At 43.4% G+C, this 27,029-nt stretch overlaps 1 protein-coding gene across 1 annotated transcript in view; it reads left to right on the top strand.

Annotated features, from left to right (window-relative positions):
• LOC124973617 (protein ILRUN-like) overlaps positions 1 to 24,274 on the top strand; it is a 120,695-nt gene extending 96,421 nt beyond the window's left edge. Inside the window, 3 exon segments of the mRNA XM_047537454.1 lie at positions 13,812 to 13,940; positions 21,132 to 21,227; positions 24,218 to 24,274. Coding sequence (XP_047393410.1) covers positions 13,812 to 13,940; positions 21,132 to 21,227; positions 24,218 to 24,274 — 282 coding nt within the window.
• Positions 24,275 to 27,029: the final 2,755 nt, after the last annotated feature.

The following is a 27,029-nucleotide window of genomic DNA, read 5'->3' as shown; positions in this document are numbered from 1 at the left end:
GGAATTTGCCATCTCAATTAGGACCCAAGATAAGCAGAACACCTGACAGGGAGAACCAGGAGAGAGGCAGCAGAGGAGGCACTGGAGACCTGCTGGCCAGACCCCAAGAAGCAGAGAGCAAAGGAGGAGGAGCAGAGGGGACCTTGCACCCTGCAGCCTTCCTCCAGAGGGGGCACGTCCCTCCTGCTAGCCACTCTGCATGAGCTTCCTTCTGTGAACACCTACCGCGTGCCAAGTGGAGGTTAAAGATTCCACATGCTCCATCCAGGTCTTCCTGGCAATCTGTGCAAACTACCCATCACCCATCCATCCATCAATCCCAAAGATATTTCCTGAGCACCTACAAAACCCAGGCACTGTTGTCCACCTGAGGATCTTTCTGTACTGGCACAGGTCCCTGGCCCTCCTGGAGTTCAGCATCTAGGAAAAAGAAGCTAGGGAACAAGCAAGAAAATAACTAAATGACAGGAGAACCTCGGGAGCGGGTCAGGGAGGCCGGGAGGGAAACTGACATCATTTGAGCGGAGACCTGAATGCTGTGTGGCACAGATCATGTGGTTGGGGAGGGGGGTCCAGGTAGCAGGAACAGTGCAAAGGCACTGGGGTGAGCGTGAGCTTGTGGGCGTGTGGTAGCCAAATGACCAGAGTGGCTGGCATACTGTGAGCAGTGGCGACAAGAGGTCACGATGGGCCTTGGAAGCTGGGAAGAGGATGCGTCGATGGAGCTGAAACCAATCTCTAAAATCCCTAGTCGAAGACCTTTTCTGCCTGCAAGTTGCCAATGTCCAACAGTTCTTCCTGTGAAGGAACAGACCTTGCAGGCTGGGTCTTTGTGGTGACTACTCTATTCCACCACCACAGATCCAGAGCAGCTTCCACAGGCAAACAAGTGGGTCTGGCAGTGTGCCAATAAAACTTTATTCACAAAGACAGGTGAACGGCCCCAGGGGCCAGGAAGACAGTTCAGTGGCCCAGAACTGAGAAATCACTGAAGGAGGCAAACGTAATCATGTTGAGACTGGGTTAGGTTCATGGGACAGAATCTCTGTGAGTTCATGACCAAGGCTGGCCTCCTCCCCAGTGGTAGAGGCCCCACCACTCAAGGGCTCCATCTGCGGCTGCCCCCCGACCATCCTCAGTCCCTTATTGCTCAGTTGGGAGGAGTGGAGGCCTTGGAGAGTGGGTCAGGGACAAAGAGAACCAGCCTTGGAAGATGGAATGGCTTTGCCTGACTTTCCCAGGTGTTTGCCCCTCTGTTCAAAGGCACAGAGCCACTCTCTGTCTCAATCCCCTCTGCCAGCCTTTAGTCTCTGTGGCTGGGACATATCTCTTGCAGAGAAGGTGTGTTGGGAGGTACAGGAGGACGGTGCCGTGGTCCAGGGCCACCCAGGAACACTGGAAAGAAGAGCTGGGCGCTCTCACTCACCTGCTGACTCACAGAGTCTGGTCCTTCCAAAGCTCTGGCCTGAATCCCCAAGAACCTGGAAGGCCCCCCCTCACAAGGCCCCTGGTCCCTGCCCTGAGGCTCCTGTCCAAGTGGCTGCCTGAATGGTAAATCCCTCCAGTGGCAGTCCCCTCTCTTGCCTGCTGCCCCCCATCTCAGCCGGGGGGTGCAGAACCCTCCAGACTGGAGGGAGGAGAAGAGGGGGTCCTAATTGCTTCTTATGACATGCTAATGACAGGTCTATTTACAGGAGATTAAAATCCCATTCATAGTGGGGTCTAATAATTTCCCCATTGCTGGTCTGGCAGTTGGGGGTGGGGAGTCTATGAGACAGAAATGCCACCAACTCAGTCATGGGTTCCAGACTCTGCAAATCATTTGCCTGTGGCCCTGGGAAGTCTGAAGCCCTGAAAATTCACAGTGCCAGCTGGGGTTGGGAGGTGGCCTTTACCTACTCTCTCTTTCATTCAGAGATTATTGGGGGCACTGTACTAGGTGCTGGGGAGATCCCTCCTCACCCTACACAGAAAACAGTCTTTGGGGGGCAGCACAGTGGTAAACAAGCTGTCAGACAAAGAAAACAAAATCCCTGTGATTGGAACTCCACCATCCCCATCCTGGGAAGGACGGACCCTGGGAGAGAGGGGTCTGCAAGCCTCTGCCCTTCCCCAAGCGTCAGACAACGTCCCTGTTAGGAGTTGAAACGTGTCCCCCATTAAAGGGAACACAGGATCTCACAGTGCCATCTTCTTTGGAAATGGGATCTTCACAGAAATAATCAAGTTAGTCAGGCGTGGTGGTGCACGCCTGTGATCCCAGTAACTTAGGAGGTCGAGGCAGGAAGATCCTAAGTTCAAGGCCAGGCTTGGCAACTTAGCACAACTCTGTCTCAAAATAAAAAATTAAAAGGGTTGGGATGTGACTCAGTGGTAAAATGCCCCTGGATTCAATCCCTGGTACCAGAAAAGAAAAAAAGAAAGAAGTTAAAATGAAATCCTGAAAGTGGACCCTAATCTAGTATGACTGTGTCCTTATAAAAAGGGACATGTGACACAGAGACAGGCCAGCACAGTGACGAGATGCTGTGAAGAGACACAGAGAATGTCACATGAAGGTGGAGCACCAGGGAGATGCGTTCGTGAGCCAAGGAGTGCCCGCCACAGCTGGCAAACCCCTGGAGCAGGAGAGCAAAGAAAGGTCCTCCCCAGCAGGCCTCAGCCTCCAGAACCGCAAGACCAGACATGTCTGCCATGGAGCCATCAATTTGTGGCACTGTTACAGCAGCCCCCCCCACACTAGCACAAGGACCATCCCCAACCACAGGACACCAGAGCCCAGGTCCAGGATTCCAAGCAGGAGCCAGTCCTCAAGTCCTGACTCAGCCTCTTCCTAGCTGGGTGACCTTGGGCAAGCAGTGACCTCAACTCTCTGAGCCTCTGTTCTTCACTTGGAACCTGGAGGTGTTGATAACAGGATGACCCTCTTGGAATCGTCTTTAAGATCAACTAATAAATAGCAGATCATAGCAGGCTGCGGCTGTGTCAGAGAGGATGTGGGAAAGCACTGTGGTTGTCTAGACAGCTGTCCACAGGCTGGAGGCTTAAAGAAACCCAGCCTGGATGGAAGAGGCAGGGTGGACATGGGAGGGAAGGAGGGTGCAGGAAGGAGGAGAAAAAGAAAGGAAATCAAGTCACCTTGAAGATGGCAGCTGGGACGGAGCACAGTAGTGCATGCCTATGATCCTAGCAACTCAGGAGGTTGAGGCAGGAGGATCCCAAGTTGGAGGCCAGTCTGTCAACTTAGAGAGACTCTGTCTCAAATTAATAAGTAAACAGGGCTGGGGTTGTGGCTCAGTGGTAGAGTGCCCTTGGGTTTTATCCCCAGCACTGCAAAGAAAATGCAGGAGGAGAGGAGTAACTCCTATTGCCATTTACCGGTAGGCACATAGTGCCTTGGCCAAACACAGCCTTCCTGGGTTCAAATCCTGACCGTGCCCCCCATAGCTCTGCATTTTTGGGCAACTTACTTAACTAACCTCTCTGTGCCTCCATTCTCTCATCTAAACATGGAGTCTCCCCACAGACTTCACAGAGTTAAACCTTAAAAATAAAAGTTATTAATTAGCTCAACTGGGCCACTCCACAACAAATACAGATTTCAGAATATCATGTTGCCCTTGATGAGTGTTTGTGATTTTTTATCTATGGATGTAAAGAAACAAGAAGGCATGAATACCTGGGCAGCGCTCAGCACATACTGCCTGGGCCAAGCAGACCCACATGAGTGAGAGCAAAAGCAATCAAATGAACGTGTAGGTTCATTTACTTATGTGGAATTGGTCTTTATCTAACTGACTCTGTTCTTGGGAGTCTGATAGGAGTCACTTTGATTTAAAGATACAGCTTCTTTAGCTAGGGAAATTTATAGATTAGCCATGGCAATATTTAACAGACTGAATACAAAGTTTAGCAGGTCAGTTGAAACTTTTAATTATGTTAAAGGCATTATAATCTTGAAATTTCTTCTCATAAAAATACTTGACTACAGAATTTTAAAACACTGTGAGAGATAGAAAGAAGAGACCTCAAAAACAGTATAATCCAGGATTTTCCAAAATGGGTAGTTTGAAATCAATTTAATGCATTACATTTGGGATTCTGAAAATGAAACCAAGTAGAAAATATGAGGATAAAACTCAGGTTAAGAGTCAGGGATCCATAACTTGTGCCTGTAACCCCAGCTACTGGGGAGGCTGAGACAGGAGGAAGGCAAGTTTGAGACTAACCTCAACAAGACCCTATATAAAAAAATAAAATAAAATAAAAGCCTGAGGATGTAGCTCAGTGGTAGAGCAGTTACCTATCATGCAGGAGGCCCTGGGTTCAATCCCCAGCACCACCAAAAAAAAAAAAAAAAAAAAAAAAAAAGACTAAAAAAACTATTTCAGTAATATGCATATATACATCTGTGTGCTGAATTACAGTGTAAAGTGTCCAAATTTGAAAGTATGTGGCTTTGGCTTGTGAGAAGATTAATCCTAGCATTTAGGTGAGTGTCCTAAATAACATGGTTCATTAGTAAAACCTTAAGAATTGTCAGCTCAGCTCATTTGACCCTAATATGTGTTGTCAGTTAGTGAATGGTATATTTGTCAAATACCCAGCAAAGAAGTAAGTGTTTCATGAATTAGAGACAAATAATATTAGAAAAAAAATATATTTAAATTTGAAACTCCCAAGGGTTTAAATTTGATAGTCTTTTTTTTCCCCCATGGCAAAAGAAGACAATGAATATCTTATGTTTTTGAGACTTACACTATTTTTCATTCCTTCAAGAGTACTTTATTTAAAAAAATAATATCAAAAATGGTGTTGCCAGACTGGGGTTGTGGCTCAGTGGTAGAGTGCTTGCCTAGCATGAATGAGGCACTGGGTTCCATCCTAAGCACTATGAAAAAATAAATAAAATAAATGCATTGTGTCCATCTACAAATAAAAAATATTTTAATAAAAGGGTTTTGCCAATATTTTTCTTCTGGTTGTTACCATTTTACTGTAGAATATGGAGCAAAATAACTGGAAAGCATATATAAAAATAATAAGGACATGGGAACACATGGAACAGTGATGCAGTCTGTCAAGCTGACTGATGACTGCAGTAGTAGGTGCTTGTGCTCTTCTTAAAATTCAAATTTTATTCCTAAATCTCATTAACTTATTAATTAATATACCAAAAGAAGAACTTTATTTTCATTTAGCCTGAAATTTTTGGTAATATGATTAATGTGGTTATTTTTGTTCTTAAATCTTTGTAAGCTTTATTTTTTAAATGTTACTATATAGCTTCAGAGAGATAAACAGGATTTTTCACTTTTAATTTTCATTATAACTTTTTATTTAAAAAATTTAACCATATGAGACATTCGTAGTGAACTCCCATGAACCTATTGCCCAGCTTTAACCATCAAGAATATTTGGCCCATCTTATTTAATTTCTGCCCCATCTATCCTCTACCACTGTATCATTCTTAAAGCAATTTCCAGATAGATAATTTCATCCACATAGTTTTTAAAATTAGCTTTGATATTTTAAACACGTATGGACTAAACTACTATAACTTTTTGTGTTTATTTCATTCAGTGGCATTGTAGTTTACCTCAAATCATTTCTTAAAGTGTGTGTGTGTGTGTGTGTGTGTGTGTGTGTGTGTGTATGTGTGCGAGCAAACTTCCTGGGGATTGAATCCAGGGCCTCATGCATGCTAGGCAGGCACTCTACCACTGAGATATATTTCCAGTCCCACTTTCTTTCATTTTTAATTATACTGCTGCTGAACTTAATTTTAAATGTTATGAAGTGCTCAGTACTCCTTAGTCAAGTGCTATAGTATTGTTTTATGTTAGTGTCATAAACTATGCAAAAATATCTTCATCAAATAAGTTTCAATCAAAAAAATTATCAGTAAATTAATACTATTTTTGAGTGAACTTCTCTAAATGTCTTTAAAAGTTTAGGAATATGTAAAATAGGTAAAGCACAATGACAAAACATTTACTAATTTCTGTAGGGAAATGTTATTAAATTTCATCTAAATTGCTATTTCTTTCTTTAAAAATTAACTTTTAACCTAAATGAGAAAGTCCTTTTGAGACTGATAAATACATACTGACCCACTGAAGTCTTCAGACCATCCTTTGACACCACAGTCTTAGATTAGATATATATCCTATTAGACTAGCATATATGTATGCAGGAGAGCTTTGCCCTCTTGGTCCAGGAATTTTTGTTTGCTTCATAGGTCAACTGTGTGGAACTCCAGAAATTACTACTTGTTTTCTAATAAATAATAAATAATAGATATTTTTAAAAGATTTAAAGCTACCTAAAATTATTTTCAAAGTAGTTAATTATATAACAATCCAGTGATGTTGGAATCTAAAACTAAAATGTAATACTGAAAGCTTTTATTGTGTTCATTTTAATTTTGTCTTTAGATATGCAGAACTATATTGATAAATAACTGCTATCATATTTTTGAGGGTTCACAACAGGCATATATAAGTAGTTTGTAATGTTATTTTTGTACTGTTAAATTTCGATAACAGTTTAATAATTGTAAGAAAAAATAGACTCTGGTTGGGATTGTGGTCAGTGGTAGCCTGCTCATCTAGGACATGAGAGGCCCTGGGTTTGATCCTCAGCACCACATAAAAATTAAAAAAAAGGTATTGTGTCCACCTACAACTAAAGCTTATATTTATAAAATAAAAAAGAAAATAGACTCTTTTATGCACTAATTATATTTATATTCTTCTACTTTTTAGATGATGTATTCTCATGGTGCATTTTAGAGGTACTGCATTTATCTTCTATTCTGTTAGAGATTTTGCTGTAACTTTATGTGCTTGCATTTCCAGCAGATATTCATTAAGGATGTATGCAGAAATGTTAAGGTCTAGTATAATGATTTTAAGTCAGTGTAACTATAATTTTAAAGGTTATGACATCTGAGTGGATTCACTCCATTAATATTTATTATTAAAGCTTCAGAAAGTCACTACTTAAAAAAAAATAGATGTTATAATGAGCCAGAAGTAACAGAACATTTCCTCACCATTATCTCCATGCTCATTAGTGATCTGAGATGGAAAAACTCTTCCCTGGAAAACACAAAGAAGAGAAATATTAACATTCTTAAATACAGTCAGTCTACCATGCCATTACCACACTTGAGATGTAAAGATTTTTCACAGTTTGAAATTTGATAACTTCATAATAAATAAACGGAAAGAGAACTTTGAATACTGCAATCAATTAGATTTTCACATGGGCTGGGGATATAGCTCAGTGGTAGAGTATTTCCATAGCATATACAAGGAACTAGGTTTGATCCCCTGTGCTATTTTTTTTAATCTTCATCTGCAAGGCTAAGAAGGTTACCCAAGTTATTTGAGAATACAATGATTTATTTTACAATGATCCATGCATTTGAGGCAAAACTGGAGTTTATCTTTAAATGTATACCATCCTTCCTTCTCATCTATTTCTCAGATCTCACTGCAATCTGGTTCTTCCTCCCATTCCCTGCCTCCACTCTATGCTGTTCTCTCCGTAGGCCCATGTGCATCCTACCATTGCTTCTTCTTATTCCACAAGAAGGTGTCACTTCTTTTCAGTATTGAAGTGATGGATCTCACACTCTCCTTTCTTCTCCTTCTATGTGCCACAACACTATTTTCTTTTATTGTCATTGTTTTGGCAGTACTGGGTTTCAAAATGAGGGCCTTGTGTATGCTAGGCAATTCTGCTACCACTGAGCTGCAATACCAACCCCCAAACAGTAATTTGGGTTTTGTCTATCCCTGCATACCTAACTCAATCTCTTATTTCTTCTAGTTGTTCTTCCCTGTAAATGTTTGCCTTCCCCAGGATTCTCTCTATAGTCCTTTGCACTTATCTTAGCTCTCTTCTTGGATAATCTCATCTGTTCCCATAGCTTCAGCTATGAACTCTACAGAGAGGTTTAATTCCTATTTCCATTGTGCATCCCATGTCTGCATTTCTAATTTCTGGAAAGATGCTTTCTAGACCCACTTTGTAAATTGCTCAAACTCAGTTGATCTCTACCATACCTGGCTAAGACCAGGTCCCAAGTTTCATTCTTAGACAAGAATGAAACCCAATCAGTCACTCTAGAAGGAGCTTCATCTTTGGCTCCTCTCCCTCCTTTGTACTCCATAGCCAAACACTACATGTTAATAATTCTTTCTAAAAGAACCCTCACGTCTGTCTTCTCCTTGCTCTTCTCACTGCTACTCCCTTCATTTAGCATATACTCACTTCTCCCCTTTGTGTCTTCAGGGGCCCCTGATCTTCCTAACAACAATTCTTTCCATTCACTCTGTCTTCCATATTGCCATCAGAATTAACTTGCAAAAATATTAATTTTAAAACACTCTCAGTGTCCATACAGAATACAATTCAAGTATTCTAGTGTACACTTTGGAAGTGTTGGAATACTGCTCTTGTCTGGCTCTGTGGCCTCATCTCCTGTCCCTTCCTCTCTGTCCCAAGAGATGAGGTCTTGCTATTTTGCTGAGAGTCTCACTAAGTTGCTCAGCTGAGGCTGGCCTCAAACTTGTGATCCTCCCATATCTGTTTCCTGAGTTGCTGTGACTGCAGGTGTGCACCATCATGCCTTGTGGACTACAATATACTAATACCACTGAACTTACAGAATTTAGAATGAGCTTGCTTTAAGAAAAAGATCCAAATCAACTTTTGAAAATAACCAGACCCCTTTCAACCTCTAATATTCCGTTGCAACTGTTGTTTCACCACTTCAGCAGGTGTTTTGTGGAGGTCTCCTACTAAAGTACAAGCCCTGCTTAATTTTGAAGGCTTACAAGCTGACAGCCCCAGGAAGTATGACTCTGGAATTCGCACACTGTGAGAGCACAGCTCTGTTGGGGGGTCTGTCACCTTGTCCTGATTATCTAAAAATCAAAAAGAGTTTTCACAACTATGAACTTTAGGAGCAGAACTCTAAGATGTCTTTTGCTTGTGTATTTGTTTGCATACTGGGTCTCTAAACATCTGAAACTTCACAGGGCATCCATATCACTGACTCTTGTTTGATATGCTGTCTCTGTGACAAGGATTAATGATCTTCTTGAGAGTCAAGATTTCTGTGTTGCTTTGGGGGAAAAAATTGACTCTGGGCTTACTGCTTGTCCTACATCTCAAATGCTCTATTTTAAATGGTGCCACAATTACTATTTTACCCATTCTGTGGTGAAGCCAAAACAAAGATTAAACTACTGCTCTTTTGAGACCTAAACCACCTTTCCCCCCCATTCCAAGTGAAGTAAAACCCAGTTTATTAGTTTTCTCCTAAAAAGTCATATCTGATACACTAAGAATTTCTTCTTATTTTATACTAAGAATTTCTAGACATTTTCACCAAACTTCCAGAACCATAGATTTTACAGGAAAATCCCCTACCAACCAAACAATATCCAATAGATGAATTCTGAGTTTCAACTAGATGACCTTCTTTACATATGTATGATATGAAGGATAGCTTTCCTCAAAAGGAGTGCATGTCAGGAGAAATCGGTTGAAGAGACTCATAAAGCTGGAAGGGAGCAGAGATTTTCTCAACTATTAATCCATCCCTTCATTTGAAAGAAGAGAAAAATGAACTTAGTGAAAAAAGGACAGTCTTTTCAACAAATAGTTTTAGAACAAGAGGATGTCCCAGGCAGCAAGGGGGTGGCGAGAAAGGAAGGAAGGAATGGAGGAAGGAAAGGAACCTCACCCTGAAACTCACACCATGAACAAATATTGATTCAAAATCGATCATGGATTTAAAGGTAAAATATAAAGCCATAAAGAAAAGGAAAGTGAAGCTCAGCAAGGGAACTTGGTTTGCCGGAGTCCACCTATCGACTTAGACCTTACACAAGATCTTGCTTTGATAAATTATTATTCTCCAGTTTAACAAAGTTCATTTGGCCCTAATAATTCTGCTGCTCCTTGCTCATTCAGAGTAAATGGTTTCCACTCTCTTAACAGGGTACTTGTTCATGCCCTTTTGGTCTTGAAATGCCTTGTTCATGTACTTTATTACTCAGTCAGCATTCACTGGGCCACTGCTCTGTGCCAGGCTTCCTGCAGGGTCTCAAGTCTCAGGACATGGTTCCCAGGTCAAGGGCCTCAGAGGCCCTGGGGGAGGAAGTGCAAACTCATCCTAATGAGACTCAAACCCCTTTAGGGGCAACAAGGGAGCTTTGCCTTCCTACTCACCAGATGAGCAGGGCCAGTCTGTGCTCTGCACACCTGACAGTTTGGTGATTGGCCATTTTGAGTTGCAGGACACTGTTGTCCCTCCTGAGTGGAGGACTGAGGTTCACGGAGATTAAAGGGCACATGCTTCATAAGGTGAGAGAGGAGCACAGGCCACTCCAGGGGATGGGCAGCCACCTGGCCCATCCCTTGTTCTGCACCAGGCATTGATTATGGGGGGGACACGCCAATGGAGAGAGCCTGGCCAGGTCAAGGACACACCAAAGCTCCGCAGGTGCCTCCACAGTGTACAGCCTGCTGCCTGGTGGCTAATGACAGCTGCCTGTCCCCACCCAGGCCCACCCTGCAGCATCTGGAAAGTGAGTCTTAAAGCTGCTGGACGGCGGGATGCGGGGTTCCACCGTATTTCTATTTCCTGCTCCATCTCCTTGTGGGAATGTGCGGAATTTTTGCTCTGGAAAGTCGGGGGTCACCTACAACCTCCCCCCTGCCGCCTCCTCAGCCTGGGGTTTCTTGTTTCTCCTCAGAAAATGTTGGATGCCTGCGAAAAACTTTAAAATGAAACTTAAAGTCTGAAGATAAAAAAATTCAACATGAAGACCTTGGGACTAATGAAGCGCAAGCGCCCTGGACCCTACACAGCCCTCACCTCAGGGATCTAGCCTCCATCTCAACCGACTCTGCGGTCTCTTGTACCCCAAACCGCCGCCCTCGGGCTCATGAATATTCAGATCAGTCTTCCTGGGTGGGGCGTGGCTTCCTCATGAATAAACAGTCAGGCCTTCCTGGGCGGGGCCTGCATCTCCTCATGACTAATGCATTTTCTCTCCGCTGCTTCAGGAGCGGGGGTGGAGCTCGACCTCATGAATATGCAAAGCAGAGGCGAGTGGCTGTTAACGCTCTCCTGAAAGGCTGACCCCTCACAGCGGCTCTGGTTCCCAGGCGGAACCCTCTTGCAAGCCAGGGCCGCCCCTCGCCCCGCCCTTCCCAGGGCTCGGGCCGTGCTCCTGGGCTCCAGGGACCCTCAGGGAGCTTGTGCTGCCTCAGGAGCCGGGGGGTGACCAGGTACCAGCACCAAGTTCACGGGGCCTCGGGAACTTGTCCCCCGGGCTGAGGCACCTAGGATGGCGCCTGGTCTTCCTGAGGCGGCACCCGCCCTCCAGGTGAGATGCCGGGCTGGGCAGGTGAGGTCCTCAGGGACCTTGGGGCTCACAGGAAAGGCCGCTGCGCTGGGGTCCCAGAGACACCAGGCCAGCGCAGGGCGGGGGGGCGGGGCAGGCTGGACCCTGGAGGGACCTGGGGTGGGACAGAAGGACAGGTCAGGGATCCAAAGGTCAGAGCTCTCAGTCTCCAGGGCGTCCTCCACCTCCTCCCTGAGTGACCCTCTACGTGTTCTTAGCAACATTAACGTTAATTATGAAAACAAAATCTAGGTGGAATCCCCTTGCGCTGTCCCTGAGCTCAGCCCCTTCCCCTAGAAGTGATGTGACTGCGTGCGCCAGCATTTAGAGCGAGGAGTGTGTAAGCACTACTTAGTCCTTAGGCGGTGACTCTTTTTGCAGTCTTCCTTGCTTACTGCAGTAAATCACAGCCTGTCTTAAAAACTTCATTTAGAGTTGAATTGCCAGCTATGATAAATCCAGTCACTGAACAAGGTAAGCTTTCTTTGCCCCTCATCACTGTTCAAATGTTTTGCTCTCACAATCCATTAAGAACTTGCTGTTTAGGATTTACATTTCTTTGAGATTGTATTTAAGATTTTGAGTGGCGTATGCATTAATGTTACAAAAACAAATGAGTAATAGAATGTCTTTGCAGAGTCTGAATTTTTATATGTATATAGAACCCTGCAATGCAAGCCAGGTTGAAAATGTACTTCACCCTGCCAGGCTATTTTTTTTACTGAAGTAAAATGTATCAAATTAGATAAATTATTTTTTTCTCCAAACATGCTCTTCCCTTTCTCCACCTTGGTAAGTGTCAATCACTGACTACCTCATTGATTAAGGTTGAAAACAGGGAGTCATCTTTGACAGACCCATCCCTAACATCTTATCACTTCTGTCAGCATCTCTCTTGAGCCTGCACAGGCACTTTCCACTGATGTCACCATTATTCCTGGCCATGACTGACAACATCCTCTTCAATTACTGCCTTTTGCTTCATGCAGCCTGGAACTTGAGTCCTCCTCCTGCCACATGTGAGCTGGTTGACTTCTCTGAACCTGTTTCCTCTTCTACAAAATGAGAATACTAGTACTTATCTTAAAGGGTTGTTGTCAGAACCGGAAATGGTGTAGGGCTTTATCATCTCTTGCTTTTGCATCCTCAGGACATAGTTTAAACATTACTTCAGGTTTTTTTTTTTTTTAATTCTTAATAAAACAGCATTTAGTATTACCACTAGAATTTTGTGTCAAAAATATATTTGTAAACTACTAGCATATTAGGACTTCATTTTCCATGTCTCACTTTATTTTGCCAGATCATTTCTGCCAGCTTTGGAAATGCCAGTTCATCTTGCAGACTGACAATTCAAGACTGGCTGATGAGGCCTTCAGAATGAAGTGAGTAGAACAGATGGGTGTCAGCTGACCTTTCCTACCAGGTTCTCTTATTCCCCACTTTCCTGCCTCCATAAAGAGCAAATATTTTGAATCTTCTGAAGTTCACATTCTCCATACATTTGGTGTTTTGGCAAATAAGACATTCATTCTAGAAATAATTAGAATCAAACATAATTCATATTACATTAAAAATCACATTCTTAAAATAAGTTGCTTACCCTGAAGTCTATGGATCAGCATAGTTGTAAGGACTCACAATTCAACATGCTAATTCTACTACTATCCTAAATTTGAATTTTCAATGCATCAAAATGAACTAATAATGTTTTTGACAAGGGGTTAATTGAAATGATTGTTTTCCAGATGGCACATACAACTAAAAGATTAACCATTCACTTATTTTTATATTTTCATCTCCTTTTTCACATCCTATCCTTCTAGATGTAAGGAATACAGACGTTTTGCATTACAAAATTTCCACACTGGAAGTTGCAAGGGTGATGGTCCTGCTACTGTAAAATCTTGGCAAAGCTAATGAAGAAGTATGGATTTTAATTAAATAAATCATGAGAAAAATTAAGCAAGAAGAGTAACTATTATTTAATTTTCAATTGTGGTTATGATGCTTTTAGAAACTGCGCCCAGAGATAGGGGCTGCTGTTGTTCCTAGCTGCAGCAGACAGCCAAGGGGGAATCTGTTCCTGGGATGCACAGTGCTAGTGGGGTTCTTTGCTGGTACAAAAGCATCATCTCATATTTTTTCCCTTTTCTTCATTTCAACTGAACAATTAATTTTGATACTGTAAATAGGAAGGAAGAAATAATGGAAAGGAGTCACAGAAACATATCACACACTGGAATGCTGCTATTTCAAAACAGTTCCAGAGATTCATGCACCAAATAGCTGTGAAGATGGCAGTGGCCTTGTCCAAATCATTGTGTTGAATCACTAAACTAATTTTCAGGTATGAGAATGAGCTGACTCTATGCCAGACCATGGAGGCTGACGTCAGTGGCCTGCACAAGGTGCAGGATGAGCTGACCCTGGCCAGAGCTGACCTGGAGGTGCAGGATGAGAACCTGACTGAGGAACTGGCCTACCTGAAGAAGAACCACGAGGAGGTCAGAAGTTGTTTTTTTTTTCCTCCTAGACCCCCCATGTACATTTTCAGGTTTACAAATCTGGAGTTCAAACCTGACCTGTTGAAGTGGCCATTTGCTTGACTGTGTCTGTGTGTGTGTACAGTGCTGCTGCTGCTGCTATTGATTGTAGTTCCCACTGAGGTTTAACAAATTAGGGGCACTTTCTGTTTTTATCATTTTTGTTATTAGGTAATGAAATAGGTAATAAGAATTAATTATTTTGATTTAGTGATTTTGAAAAATATATATATAGTATTTCAGAAGATAGAAAATTAACAAGTCTACCAATAATATATAATGCTATCAATGCCACACATGGACTCTGATGGGCCACAGTGTTTATCAGAGGCTGGTGTAGAGAATGGACACCAGCAGTAAATTTCTAAAGGAGTCTCTACTCAATTTTCAATGATTCATACAAACTCTGTGGGCCTAGGCACTGCTTGCAGTCCTTGGTTTGGCAACTGTAGTTGAAATCCCTCCCCAACATGCATACCAAGCCTCCTCTTCCTGTACACACAGTGAACTCTCTACAAGGAGGGTCAACTAGTCCTTCTGGTCCATAGGTACAGAATATAGCGTCCATGGTCACTTAAAGGGCCTGTGGTATTATCTTAAGGTGTTTTTCTTTCAGTGTGCTCAAATAGATTTACATTTGTTCTAATAAGTTATACATGAGTATAAAATGCATTTTGGCACATTATAGATAAATGGAGTATAGTTTCTCTTTCTTCTGGTTGTACATGATGTAGAGTTACAGCGGTTGTATAATCATATATTCACATAGGGTATTAGTGTCCAATGCATTCTCCTATTCTTGCTACTCTTATAACCCTTCCCTCATTTCAGTCCCTTCTTTCTAATCCAAAGTGTATCTATTTGTCCCTAACCAACTTCCCCATTGTGAATTAGCATCCACATATCAGAGAAAACATTTGGCTTTTGCTTCTTTGGGATGGACTTATTTCCCTTAGCATAATATCCTCCAACCCCATCCATTTACCAGCAAATGCAATCATTTCATTATTTAAGGCTGAGTGATGTTCCATTTTATATATGCACCACATTGCTTTATCCATTCATCTGTTGAAGGGCACCTAATTTGGTTCAATAGATTAGCTATTGTGAATGGAGCTGCTGTGTCACTGTTGTATGCTGATTTTAAATCTTTTGGGTGTAAACCGAGGATGGGATAGCTGTGTCATATAGTGGTTCCATTCCAAGTTTTCTGAGGAATCTCCATACTGCTTTTCACAGTGGTTGCACCAACTTGCAGTCCCACCAGCAAAGTATGAGCGTACTTTTCTCCCACATACTTGCCAATATTCTTTATTGCTTATAGTTTTGATGATTGCCATTCTGACTATAGTGAGATAGAATCTCAGTGTGGTTTTGATTTGCCTTTCTCTAATTGTTAGAGATGTTGAACCTTTTCTCATATATTATTGATCGCTTGTATTTCTTCTTCTGTGAAGTGTCTCTTAAGTTCCTTTGCCCATTTATCGATTGGGTTATTTGATTTTCTGCTGTGATACGTTTTGAGATTTTGATATATCCTGGAGATGAGTACTGTATCTGAAGTGCATGTGGTAAAGATTTTCCCCCATTCTGTAGGCTCTCCTTCACATTATTGTTTTCTTTGCTGTGAAGAAGCTTTTTAGTTTGAATCCATCCCATTTATTGATGCTTGATTTTACTTCTTATGCTTAAGGGCATTGCTAAGGAAGTAGTTCCTTAAGCCACCAAGGTGAAGATTTAGGACTGCTTTTTCTCCCATTAGGTACAGTGTCTGTGTTCTAGTGTCTAAGTCCTTGATCCACTTTGAGTTGAGTTCTGTGCAGGGTGAGAAATATGGGTTTAACTTCATTTTGCTACATATGAATTTCCAATTTTCCCAGCACCATTTGTTGAACAGGTTGTCTTTTCTCCAATATATGTTCTTGGCACCTTGGTCCTGTATGAGATAACCATATTTATCTGGATTTCTCTCTGTGTCTTCTATTCTGTACCATTGGAGTTCACGTCTTGGTGCCAATGCCATGCCATTTTTGTTACTATGTCTCTGTAGTATAATATAAGGTTTGGTATTCTGATGACTTCTGCTTCACCTGCCTTGCTAAGGATGGCTTTGACTACTCTAGGCCTCTTAATTTTTCCAAATGAATTTCATGATTACTTTTTCTATTTCCATGAAGAATGTCATCAGGCTTTTAATAGTCATCCCCATTCAACCTGACTGACAGTTTTTGTAGTATGGCCATGTTGACAATGTTAATTCTGCCTATTCAAGAGCATGGAAGATTTTCCATCTTCTCAAATCTTCTTCTATTTCTTTTTAAGGGTTCTGTAGTTGTCATTGTAGAGGTCTTTTGCCTCTCTTGTTAGATCAATTCCCAACATTTTATTTTTCTTGAAACTATTCTGAATGGGCTAGTTTTTATAATTTCTCTTTCAGTGGATTCATCATTGATGTATAGAAATGCATTTGATTTATGGGTGTTAATTTTACATTCTGCTACCTTGATGAATTTATTTGTTAGTTCTAGAAGTTTTCTAGTGGAATTTCTGGGTCTTATATGGAATCGTGCCATCAGTAAATAATGATAGTATAAGTTATTTTCCTATTCATATCCCTTTTATTTTCTTTTCCTGTCTAATTGCTCTGGCTAGACTTTCAAAGACCATGTGGAACAAAAGTGGTGAAATGGGGCATTATAATCTTGTTTAAGTTCTTAGAGGGAATGCTTTCAGTTTTTCTCCATTTAGAATGATATTGGCCTTGGGGTTTAGTATACACAACTTTTATAATGTTGAGGTGTGTTCTTACTATCCCTAGTTTTTCTACTATTTCAAGGATGAAGGGCTGCTGTATTTCATGAAATGTTTTTTCTGCATCTATTGAGCTGATCATATGACACTTATCTTTAAGTCTATTGATGTGATGAATTACATTTATTGATTTCCATATAAACATCACTTCTTTAGGGATTCCTTTCCTGCCTTGCTCAGTGCTGGCTCCCACAGGCCCCCAGACTGCTCTGCAGCATTCATCACATGAATCTGTCTTCTCACACCTGTCCTCTCCAGCAGGACATGTATTCAGGCCTTACATGCCTAATGAGGTGCCTGACATGGAGATGGAGCTCCCAATGTTATATGACTGATCCTCACACATAGTTCTTCCCAACTGTAAGTAAGGGAGCAGATGACCACATACATGAATGAATATTAAAGATGCTACACTAGAGATTCCATTAGCCAAGGATGCTGGGGTGCTTGCTTCACCATAGCCAATCCCTTCTGTAAGAAACACACTTGGACAGATAACACCACCCCTGGCAGGCCTGCCAGAGCCAGCGAGCCAGGTTCCCAGGTCAACAGAGCCAAACACCCTGCAGATTATGGGGGATGGAGCAAAGGGATGCCCATACTGGGGAACATGGACAACCCAGGGGAAAGAATGAAAGTGGTATTCAATGGTTCATTGAGCCAGGGCCACCTGATGGTTTGTCCTCAGACCCTGGCAGCTCCCAACCCAGTCTTCCACACTAAGATGATCTGGGCAACACATGAGATGGCCAGTGCCCTGAGAAGAACAGGGCAGGGCTGAGGGTAAGGGGTGGGTCTCTTTTTGTGTGTGTGTGTGAACTTTCTGAAATAAAATACATATGGAAAGTACAAGAACTATATCTGTGGAAGTCGATAAATTGTACCATGAGTGTGACTGACACCCACCTCCCCAGTGAGGACCTGCAGCATCCGCAGCACCATGGAATCACACACATTTTCTCCCTGACCTGCTCCCTCCACACCTAAGGTGACTTTGGCCCTGGCTTAATATATTAGCATAATATCAGAAACAACACAAAGTGCAAACAAGGCATTCAGATTTCTCACAAAACACATTTTTCCCAGATTAAAAACTGTTTATTTGGATGTATCATTTTTATACCTTTATGGGGTATAACAGGGCAATTCAATCTATGTATACAAGTTTTACCATGCAAAATTGACTAAATTCCAGGAGGTCACTAGAGTGTAATCTTCCCTTTTTTGTGTGTGTTTAATTACTTTGCATAGATTTCATACTCTGGCAGAGTCAGAGAAACTGTTTCTGTGATCCCTTCAACAATGGGGACATTTTAGCATTTCAAGCAGTCTTTGATGTGTGACAGATGAGGTTGGACAATGCAGAAACTTGCAGGAAGCAGGTTTATTCAGACTCGAGCAATTCAGAGGGGCTAAGGCCAAAAAATCTCAGGATGCTGGGTGTAGGTATTCTCTGAGACTTACAGTCAGTAGATAGTTATGCAACAGGATGCTTACATAAGTAGTTTTAGTTCCACATTCTTAGGAGTTTTCACAAGTTTTACTGAGAAAACAGAAACTAACAGTATCAACAAGATTTGTTGCAGACTCACATTTTCTTTTTTGGTTGCAAATGGGCATAATATCTTCACTTTATTTATTTATTTTTATGTGGTCCTGGGAATCAAACCCAGTGCCTCACACATGCTAGGAAAGTGCTCTAACACTGAACCACAACACCAGTCCTGCAGACCTATCTTTGCAAGAAAGAGAAACTTGGCCTTCACAACAAAGAGGTGCTCAAACCAATCAAAGACAATCATTAACTTCTTGGCTTAAAGCTTTATATAATGTCATATCTTAGGTGATATCTCCCTCCTTTTTGTTTTTAATAGCTTCTTACCATGGTAGACCCAATAGTATAAGTGTAAAGGGAAGATACATATGAAAGCAAAAAATAAGTTAACAGCATAATCTCTACTATGACAAGTCAGCTTTTGTATCCACCAAGAACACAAAACCATCAACCAAATAGTGAACTTAGATCCCAAGTCTCAATGGCCTTTCAGGATTGAACTGGTACATGTACTAGTTTCCTGATATTGTCAGCTATGTGGTTGATTGTTCTCAGTCCTGTAGTGAAGCCCAAGGAAAGGACAATGTAGATGACAAAAGTAATGGGTGCTGATGATCACAGTATGAGCACCATCTTAGAAGATGTAACTGTCCATTTGTCCTGTTGGTTAGCTTATCTTCTACCTTGCATTGACCAGTCAGTCACCAAGTGGCTGAAGCAGGGCTGGTGTTTCCTCAAGCTTTGGGTGTGCACAGGCTGGTCAACTTCCAGAGTGACTAGAGCAGGGCTGGTGTCCTTCAGATCCTCAAGCTTGTCTGGTGTTTCCTTCTTCCTGATGGTCAGCTGAAGGGGTGCAAATTAAGGGAGAAAGCTGAAAAAGAACATATGTGCAAATAAGAGATTCTGTTTTCAAAAGGTCCCAAAATGGACCCAAAGGGAGCAAAATAAAAATGTGTATCTGTGTACATGTATATACATATATTGATATATTTGGTGACACTGTAAAGGAGAGTGACATATTTTGAATCGTGTGTGTGCCAGAGGAGGGGGATATCCCAGGAGGCTTAAACTACATAGATTTATCTCAATGTAACTTTCAACAAATTTGAAATCAGCCTAGGGTTTCATGATCCTGACCTAACTTTATGCTTTCACTTATGATCTTCCACATATTATTATTTGATCTAAATATGTGAAGTGAATTTCAACCCCCTACCTCACAGGTCAGTTGTCTTCCAAAAGTGCATTTCTAAGTGTGTCACCTTTAATCTCAGAATATTTTTCTGCATGGAAATAATGCCGAATGCCTACCTGGCTCCCAAGTTGAAGTGGTGCTCAACATCTTAATTCACCCCTGGCTTATCATCCACACCATCTTTATTTTACCAGATGCAAAACCAAGGGTTTACCTAGTTCTGTACCCTGGTCAAGGTCACCCAGTTAAGAGGGATTTGAATCCAGCTTTACCAACCCTGAAGTCTCTGCCTCTCCTCACACTATCCTTTAGCAAGACAAAACTTGCTAACTTATATTTTCCTTTGTTGATAATCTTTTGGAAGAAGCCAAAGTCAGTTGAAATTTGGTAGATATAAGAGGGTATTTTCCCAAAAGGCAGCTTTTCTCCAAGTCGACGTGTGTAGAGTCCAGCATGTCTGACTGTCACCAGAGTGCTTCAATGTACCTGGACCTCACAGTGCTACCCAGAGGTCCAGTGCCCAGATGGCCCTGTCTCCATAACCCAGAGTCCCATTCAGGGATGAGTTGGGGTGGTAGGGGAAGGGGATGGGGAGGGAGGCTCAGGAGAAAATACCAGAACTGAAGATACTCCCAGGACTGGGCTCTCAAAGCACCCAGTGATTCCTCTCCAGTCTGCCCCATGGTCAAGGTCCACACCTGGCCAGCAGCCCCCAGGCTCCACCCCTGCTCCTCACCATGGACCCACCTAGCCCCTTCTCCCTGCTGTGAGGACTGCATCCACTATTTAAAGTACTCACTTGTTTTCCTTGGATGAGCTCCCTGAGTTAGCACTCCAACTCCTCAAGGGCCCAGAAGGATGGGTGACTGGTCCTTGGTGACAAAAGGCAAACAACATGCGGTGGACACTAGTGAGGTGACTGTGATGGAGAGTGCCCATCTTTCAGCTCCTGTGGTCTTGGGCAGCCAGCAGCAGCCCTGGGATTGAGTCACTGCAGTGACAACATCATGGAATTGCAGTATGTGGTGGCAGTGACAGCAACAAGAAGCTGCTTTGGGCATAGGGTGTTATGTACCCATGGTCAGGAGAAGAGCATTGGCCTCAGGGTATCTCTGGAGGTGTCCGCATCCAGCTGCAGTTTGGGAGTACAGTTGCATCATGGTCACAGTGGCGATGGCAACAGAAGAGACAGAAGTTACGGTGGGGACAACAGAGGTGTCCAGACATGAGCATTTTTGCCCTGCAGTGCTGCCAGTAGCTGACTGCAGTTGTGATGATGTCAGTATCCAGTGCTGAGTGTCGCTGTCTGGTGTCCATGTTGCAGTCTGGTGGCAGCAGCATGGAGCTCCAGAGTCTGGTGCTGGTAGCAGCAACACACAGCTGCGTGGGGGCTGGCATCAGTTGCAGGGCATCAGGTGTCAGGTGTGGGGTCAAGTGCATTGACATTGGGCTTTGGTGGGCAACACTGGTGTCCAGCTGTGGTTTAAAAGTCTGGTACTGGACAGGGTGGAGGTCCCATTAGAGTCCAGAAGCAGGTTCAGTGACTTTGAGGCATCCAACCATGAGCATCTTCATCCTGCTGTGTTGACAGGAGTCTGGCTACAGTGGTGGTGAAGGCGGCATCATGTGGTCATGTGGGGAGCAAGTGGCTGTGGTGAGGAGCTCCAGGCTGGCGGTGGTGGCAAGGGTGAGGGTCAGTGGGCATCAGAGTCAGATGGTGACGAGTAGCTGGGGTGCCCCTCTGGTGGGAGCTCCAGGCCCTTGGCCTTGCTCCCAGTGGAGCCTACCTGCTCAGGAAGCAAGACCCAGGAGGCAAAGGAACTCAGCTGCTGAGGACCTTATGCTGCCCATGACTCAGCACCTTGCACTAGCCACAAACCCACCAGGTGGCTGCTGGACCAATCCCCCGCTAAGGCCTCTGCAGGGGAACTAGGTCATCTGCCAGGTAAGGCGCCTTGGCAGAGGATCCCCATACTCCAAAACCACACCCACAGGGGCTGTGGAAACAGAACGCCCCTACCTACACTCATAGGCACACTCATACATTGCTGGTGGGACTTAGATCTTCATCCTCAAATGGCATTTCTGTGACTGAGGGCAGGAGAAGACCAAGACTGAGGACTCCCTCCACTGCCTCTGCCCTCCACAGGGATGCACTTTGAGGGTGAGGATTTGCTAGCCACCTGCCCCACCCCCACTGCTGCTCTCCACCATGGCCCAGGGAAAATGGGTTTGGGGAAGGTGGGTGTCCTCTCCAAAGTCTGCCCCAGTTCTTAGCCCATTTATTGTTTGGGTTCTTTGTATTTTTGGTGTAAATTTTCATAAGTTCTTGATAATTCAAAAATACAAAGAACCCAATTAATAAATGGGCTAAGGAACTGTCAGACCCTTCACAAAAGAAGATATACAAGCGATCAACAAAAATATTTTAAAAAGTTCAAAATCTCTGGTAATTAGAGAAGTGCGAAACAAATTCACCCTAAGATTTCACCTCACTCTAGTCAGAATGGCAATTATCAAGAATACAAGCAACAATAAGTGTCGGTGAAGATGTGGGGAGAAAAGTACACTCATACATTGCTGGTGGGACTACAAATTGGTGCAACCACTGTGGAAGGCAGTATGGAGATCCCTCAGAAAACTTGGAATGGAACCACCATTTGACCCAGTTATCCCAATCCTCGATTTATACCCAAAGGACTGAAACTCAGCTTACTAGAGGGATACAGCCACATCAATGTTTATAGCCACTTGGTTCACAAGAGCTAATCTATAGAACCAACCCAGGTCCTCTTCAACAAATGAATGGATAAAGAAAATGAGGTACACATACACAATGGAGTATTACTCAACTTTAAAGAAGCATGAAATTGTGGCATTTGCAGGTAAAGCGTGGAACTAGAGAATATTATTTGAAGTGAAATAAGCCAATCCCCCAAAACCAAACACTGAATGTTTTATCTAATAAGCAGATGCTGATCGATACTGGGGGATGGATAGAAAAAAAATGAAGGAACTTCAAATTGTACAGAAGGGAGTGAGGGAAGGGTTAGGCCAGGCACAATGGGAAGAACAGTAGATTGAGACAGACATTACCCTATATATATATGTATGAAACAAATTTTTTGAATTATCTGTCAAAAGTACACAGACAAATTTTCTTTTTGGAATTAGCATGTTGACATAAACACTCTCTACTTAATTAAAAACAAACTGAAAATTAAAAGTACAAATAACCCAATCAATAAATGGGCTAACGAACTGACCAGAACCTTCACAGAAGATGAAATGTAAATGATCAACAAATATATTTAAAAAGTTAACATCTCTAGTAATTAGAGAAATGTAAATCAAAAATACCTTAAGATTTCATCTCACTCCAATCATAATGGCAAATATCAAGAATACAAGCAACAACAAGTGTTGATGCGGATGTGAGGAGAAAGGTACATGCATACATTGCTGGTAGGACTGCAGATTGGTGTGACCACTCTGAAAAGCAGTATGTAGATCCCTCAGAAAACTTGAAATGCACTCACTGTTTGACCCAGTTGTCCCACTCCTCAGTTTATACCCAAAGGATTTAAGATCAGGATACTACAGTGATCCAGTCACCTCCATGATTATAGCAGCTCAATTCACAATCACTACAGTGTGGAATCAACTTAGATGCCCTTCAGTAGATGAATGGATAAAGAAACTGTGGTATATATATATATATATATATATATATATATATATATATATATATACAATGGAATATTACTCACCCTTAAAGAAGAATAAAATTATGGCATTTACTGGTAAATGAATGGAGTTGGAGAATATCATGTGAAGTGAAATAAGCCAATCCCCAAAAAACAAAAGGCCAAATGTTTTCTCTCATACATAACAGGGGTGGTGGAGGAGGTAGGGGAAGATTGGAGGAACATTGGCTTGTGGAGATGGAAATAAAGTGAGGGCTGGGGTGGGGGTAGGAAAGATGGTGGAATGAGACAAACATTACCCTGTGTACATAGATGATTATATATTGTGTCACTATGTCATGTACAACCAGAAAAAGGAAAAGTTGTACCCCATTTGTGTACAATGAATCAAAATGCAATCTGTAAAAATAAAAAGAACAAACAAACTATTGCTCAAACATTAAAAGAAAAATAAAGGGCTGCCCCAGCTGGCAGCAGGCCTACTCACCCTGCAGAGACTGCAACCCAGGGAAGGGCAGGGTGAACCAGGATGCGGGATGAGCAGCCACCCAGTGAGCTCCAGGCCAGTGGGAGGCACACTGGCATGGGCAGCATAAGGTCCTCAGAGGCTGTCTGTGTACAGCTGCCTCTTGTGTCCTGCTTCCTGAGCAGGCAAGCTCTGCCAGGGGCAGGACCAGTGGCCTAAGCAGACACTACAGAGGGCACCCCAGCCTCCAGTCACCCTCTAACTCAGGCCCGCCACCCCAAGCTGTCGCTGCAGTCACCAGGAGAGCTGTAGCTGCTGGAGTCCCAACATGGCCACCTGCAATACTGCCCCCACTGCCATTTCACTGTAACCAGACTTCTGCCACCACCAAAGGATGAGGACCCTCTCAGTTAGACACTTCGTCTGCCACTGCCACCTCCAGACTCCTCAATTGCCTTTGCCACCACTGTGATAACTGGACTCTGGACACTGATGCCTCCACAGATACCCAACACCAAAGCTGAATTTCCCATTGCCACTGCCTATGGCCATCCAGCCTGAGGCTGAGGCTCCATGCTGCTGCAGATACAACTGGACTAGCCAAACTTCTTTGGACACCAAGGCTTGCTGATCATTGCCTTCCCTGCAGATGGATGACCCTGCATATGGATCCACCATGCACAGTTGCTGGGCACCCCCAATATGGACCTCTGCTGTGGAACCTGCTGTGGAGCTGAGGATGGCCACTATAAACTGCCACCCCTGCAACCAGATTTCTTTCACAGCCACTGGACACATCCACAGGTACCACCTACCCCTCCAGTCTTGGAAAGGGTGGAGGACATCCCCTTCCATGTGTCCTGAATATCCATCCCTGCCAGGGAGTAATGTACTGATTGAGTTTAGGCTCTCATAACAAAATCATTTCACCTCTAAACCTTCTTGCACTGTCTCACCCATGAGCTTTTGGGGGACTCCTAGTAACTCCATAGCACGTCTTCATCAAACAGCTTAGCAAGAGCGTAGCTTCTCCTTCAGCACTTGCTGCTTCACCTTGCACTTTTATTTTGTGGAGATGGGCCTCTTGCATTAAATGCCATGAACCAAACTCTGTCTGGAGCTTTCTCACTTCTCTTGACATTAGAAAAATCTGAAGTTAGTGCCTTATCTGGATTTGACTTTGGCTTAAGGAAATGTGTGTGTTTCATCTTTTCTCCAGACAATGATAACTTTTTCCATAGCAGTCATAAGCCTGTTTGACTTTCTTATCTTCCACATATGCTCTGAAGCAGCACTTTAATTTCCTTCAGGAACATTTCCTTTGCATTCTCAATGGACTAACTAGTGCAAGAGGCACAGCTTGTCATGTAGCATGCAAACCATGAAACTCTTCTTTAATTTAAACCGTACAGGCCATTACTGAGTTATCAACTGGTCTAACTGGTTCATATTGTATGTTAGAGAATAAGAGGATGGCGAGACATGATCTGTGGAGCAATAAGAACACACACAATAAGTTTGCTATATGATGTGGACAAGGCGTGTAGTTCCACATAGCAGTTAACATAGTTAACATCACAGATCACAATAAGAGATATAATAACCTGAAATCCTCACCACTCTTTAGGCAGTCACGTGTGCCCCATACCCAGGGCCTTGAGCTCACCTCCTCATGGATGGCCTGTGTGTGTCCACCCCCACAGGAGCCATGTGCTCTATGGGGATCCATCTTCCGCTACACAGTGCTGTTGGCAACAGAGCCTGGTGAATGGATTGAGCACTTTTAGGTCAATATAAAAGTTTGTTACTAAAAACTCTTACAATGCCATCCTAAACAATGGAAAAATTTGACAACATGCAAAATAAAGTTGACCAGTTCAAAGGGGAGGGCACGGTCAGTTGTAGTGAGGGATCTGGCACTGGGTGATGCTCAGGTGGGAGGTGTCATAGAGGACCATAGGACTAGGGCAGCGGAAAACCTTCCAGGAGAAGTGGAGGGCTGCTGGCCTGATAGTTTCCTGACCTCCTGTCTCTGGTGTTTTGGAGCCTGAAACTTATGTTGGTGCCAGAAAAAGTGGCTCTCTTAGAAAGGGTGTGATGGCAGCTTGGATCACCATCTTTACCAAATGGAAGAAAATGTTCAGTGTCCTCTGGATTGCTTAGTGGCAGCTGAGATGGCTTCTCTTCCTGAAGGGTAACAGTGGCCACTGGTGGTTCAATGTCACCCTGTGTGGATGGTGCTGGAGGTGGGCCATCCTCTAGGTTTGAGGGCTATTCTTCCTCCATCACAGGGAATTTGGTGATATGCTGCCTGAAATGTAAGCAGGTAACCTGGGCCACTGCTGCTGGAGGCAGTTCTGTCACTTGAGGTGGTGCTAGAACTGCAGGAGAAACACCCCAACATATCAGCCTTTCCCTGGGCCTTTCCCAATGACACTAGAAACCTGCTTCTGAGAACAGCTCAGCCCCTCTCCCCACAACAGGATACCTTCCCAGACTAGGGTCCACCAGCTGCAGGAGGACATCAGGTCTGTCTGGTTAGGGACCAAATGCCAAATCCCACTGGCATCAACACAGATTCCTCTGCACACACCCTCAGTCATCACCCCAGGTCCCATCATCAGAGGGCACAGACTCACTGGAATATCTGTTCTCCAGCTGTGTCAGAAGTCTGTGAACATGGAGGATTGTTGGGGGCTATGCCATGCGGACTCGCCAAGATGGTGCCTGGCAGCCAGCCAGAAGTTGCTTTGGTCACATCCGCAGTGAGGAGATTGATTAACATAAGCACACCCAGGTGATTTATCATTGGCCGTATTCAATTAAGTCCATGCACACGTGTGCACAAGTGTTCCCAAGTGCTCTTGATCATGCCTGCTCGTTTTGACCTTTGCCATGATTGGACAGCTAGCTCCTCACCTAATCTTCACATAATTGGCATCAGCCCTACCCTTCACCTCCTGGAGGGGATATAAGCTGGCTCTCCTCGAGTGCCGGAGTTCAGAGTTCAGAGTTCAGAGTTTGGGGTTGGAGGTTGGAGGTTGGAGGTTCCAGGTTCGAAAGCCAGGGTTCCCAGGTTTCCTGATTTAACAATAAACCGTTCCGAATTCAAGAGCCTCGCTACTCGTTTGTCCCCCACGCCAAATCACCGCCGCTGGGCGGCGTCAGAGGGTCACCTCTGATTCAGGCATGGTGAGCAGCAGGAAGTTCCTGAGAAGCTTCAGGTTTTCCAGGTCCCAGGACCTCAAAAAATCTTGTGGATAGAGGTATAGTCATATTTCAATGATGGAACAGAGAGGGCTGTGGCATTTGGAGC

Source organism: Sciurus carolinensis, unplaced genomic scaffold (assembly GCF_902686445.1).
Source record: "Sciurus carolinensis unplaced genomic scaffold, mSciCar1.2, whole genome shotgun sequence".
NCBI lineage: Eukaryota > Metazoa > Chordata > Mammalia > Rodentia > Sciuridae > Sciurus > Sciurus carolinensis.
The sequence above is the reverse complement of the archived record's forward strand: the minus strand, read 5'-3'. Positions and strand labels throughout refer to the sequence as shown.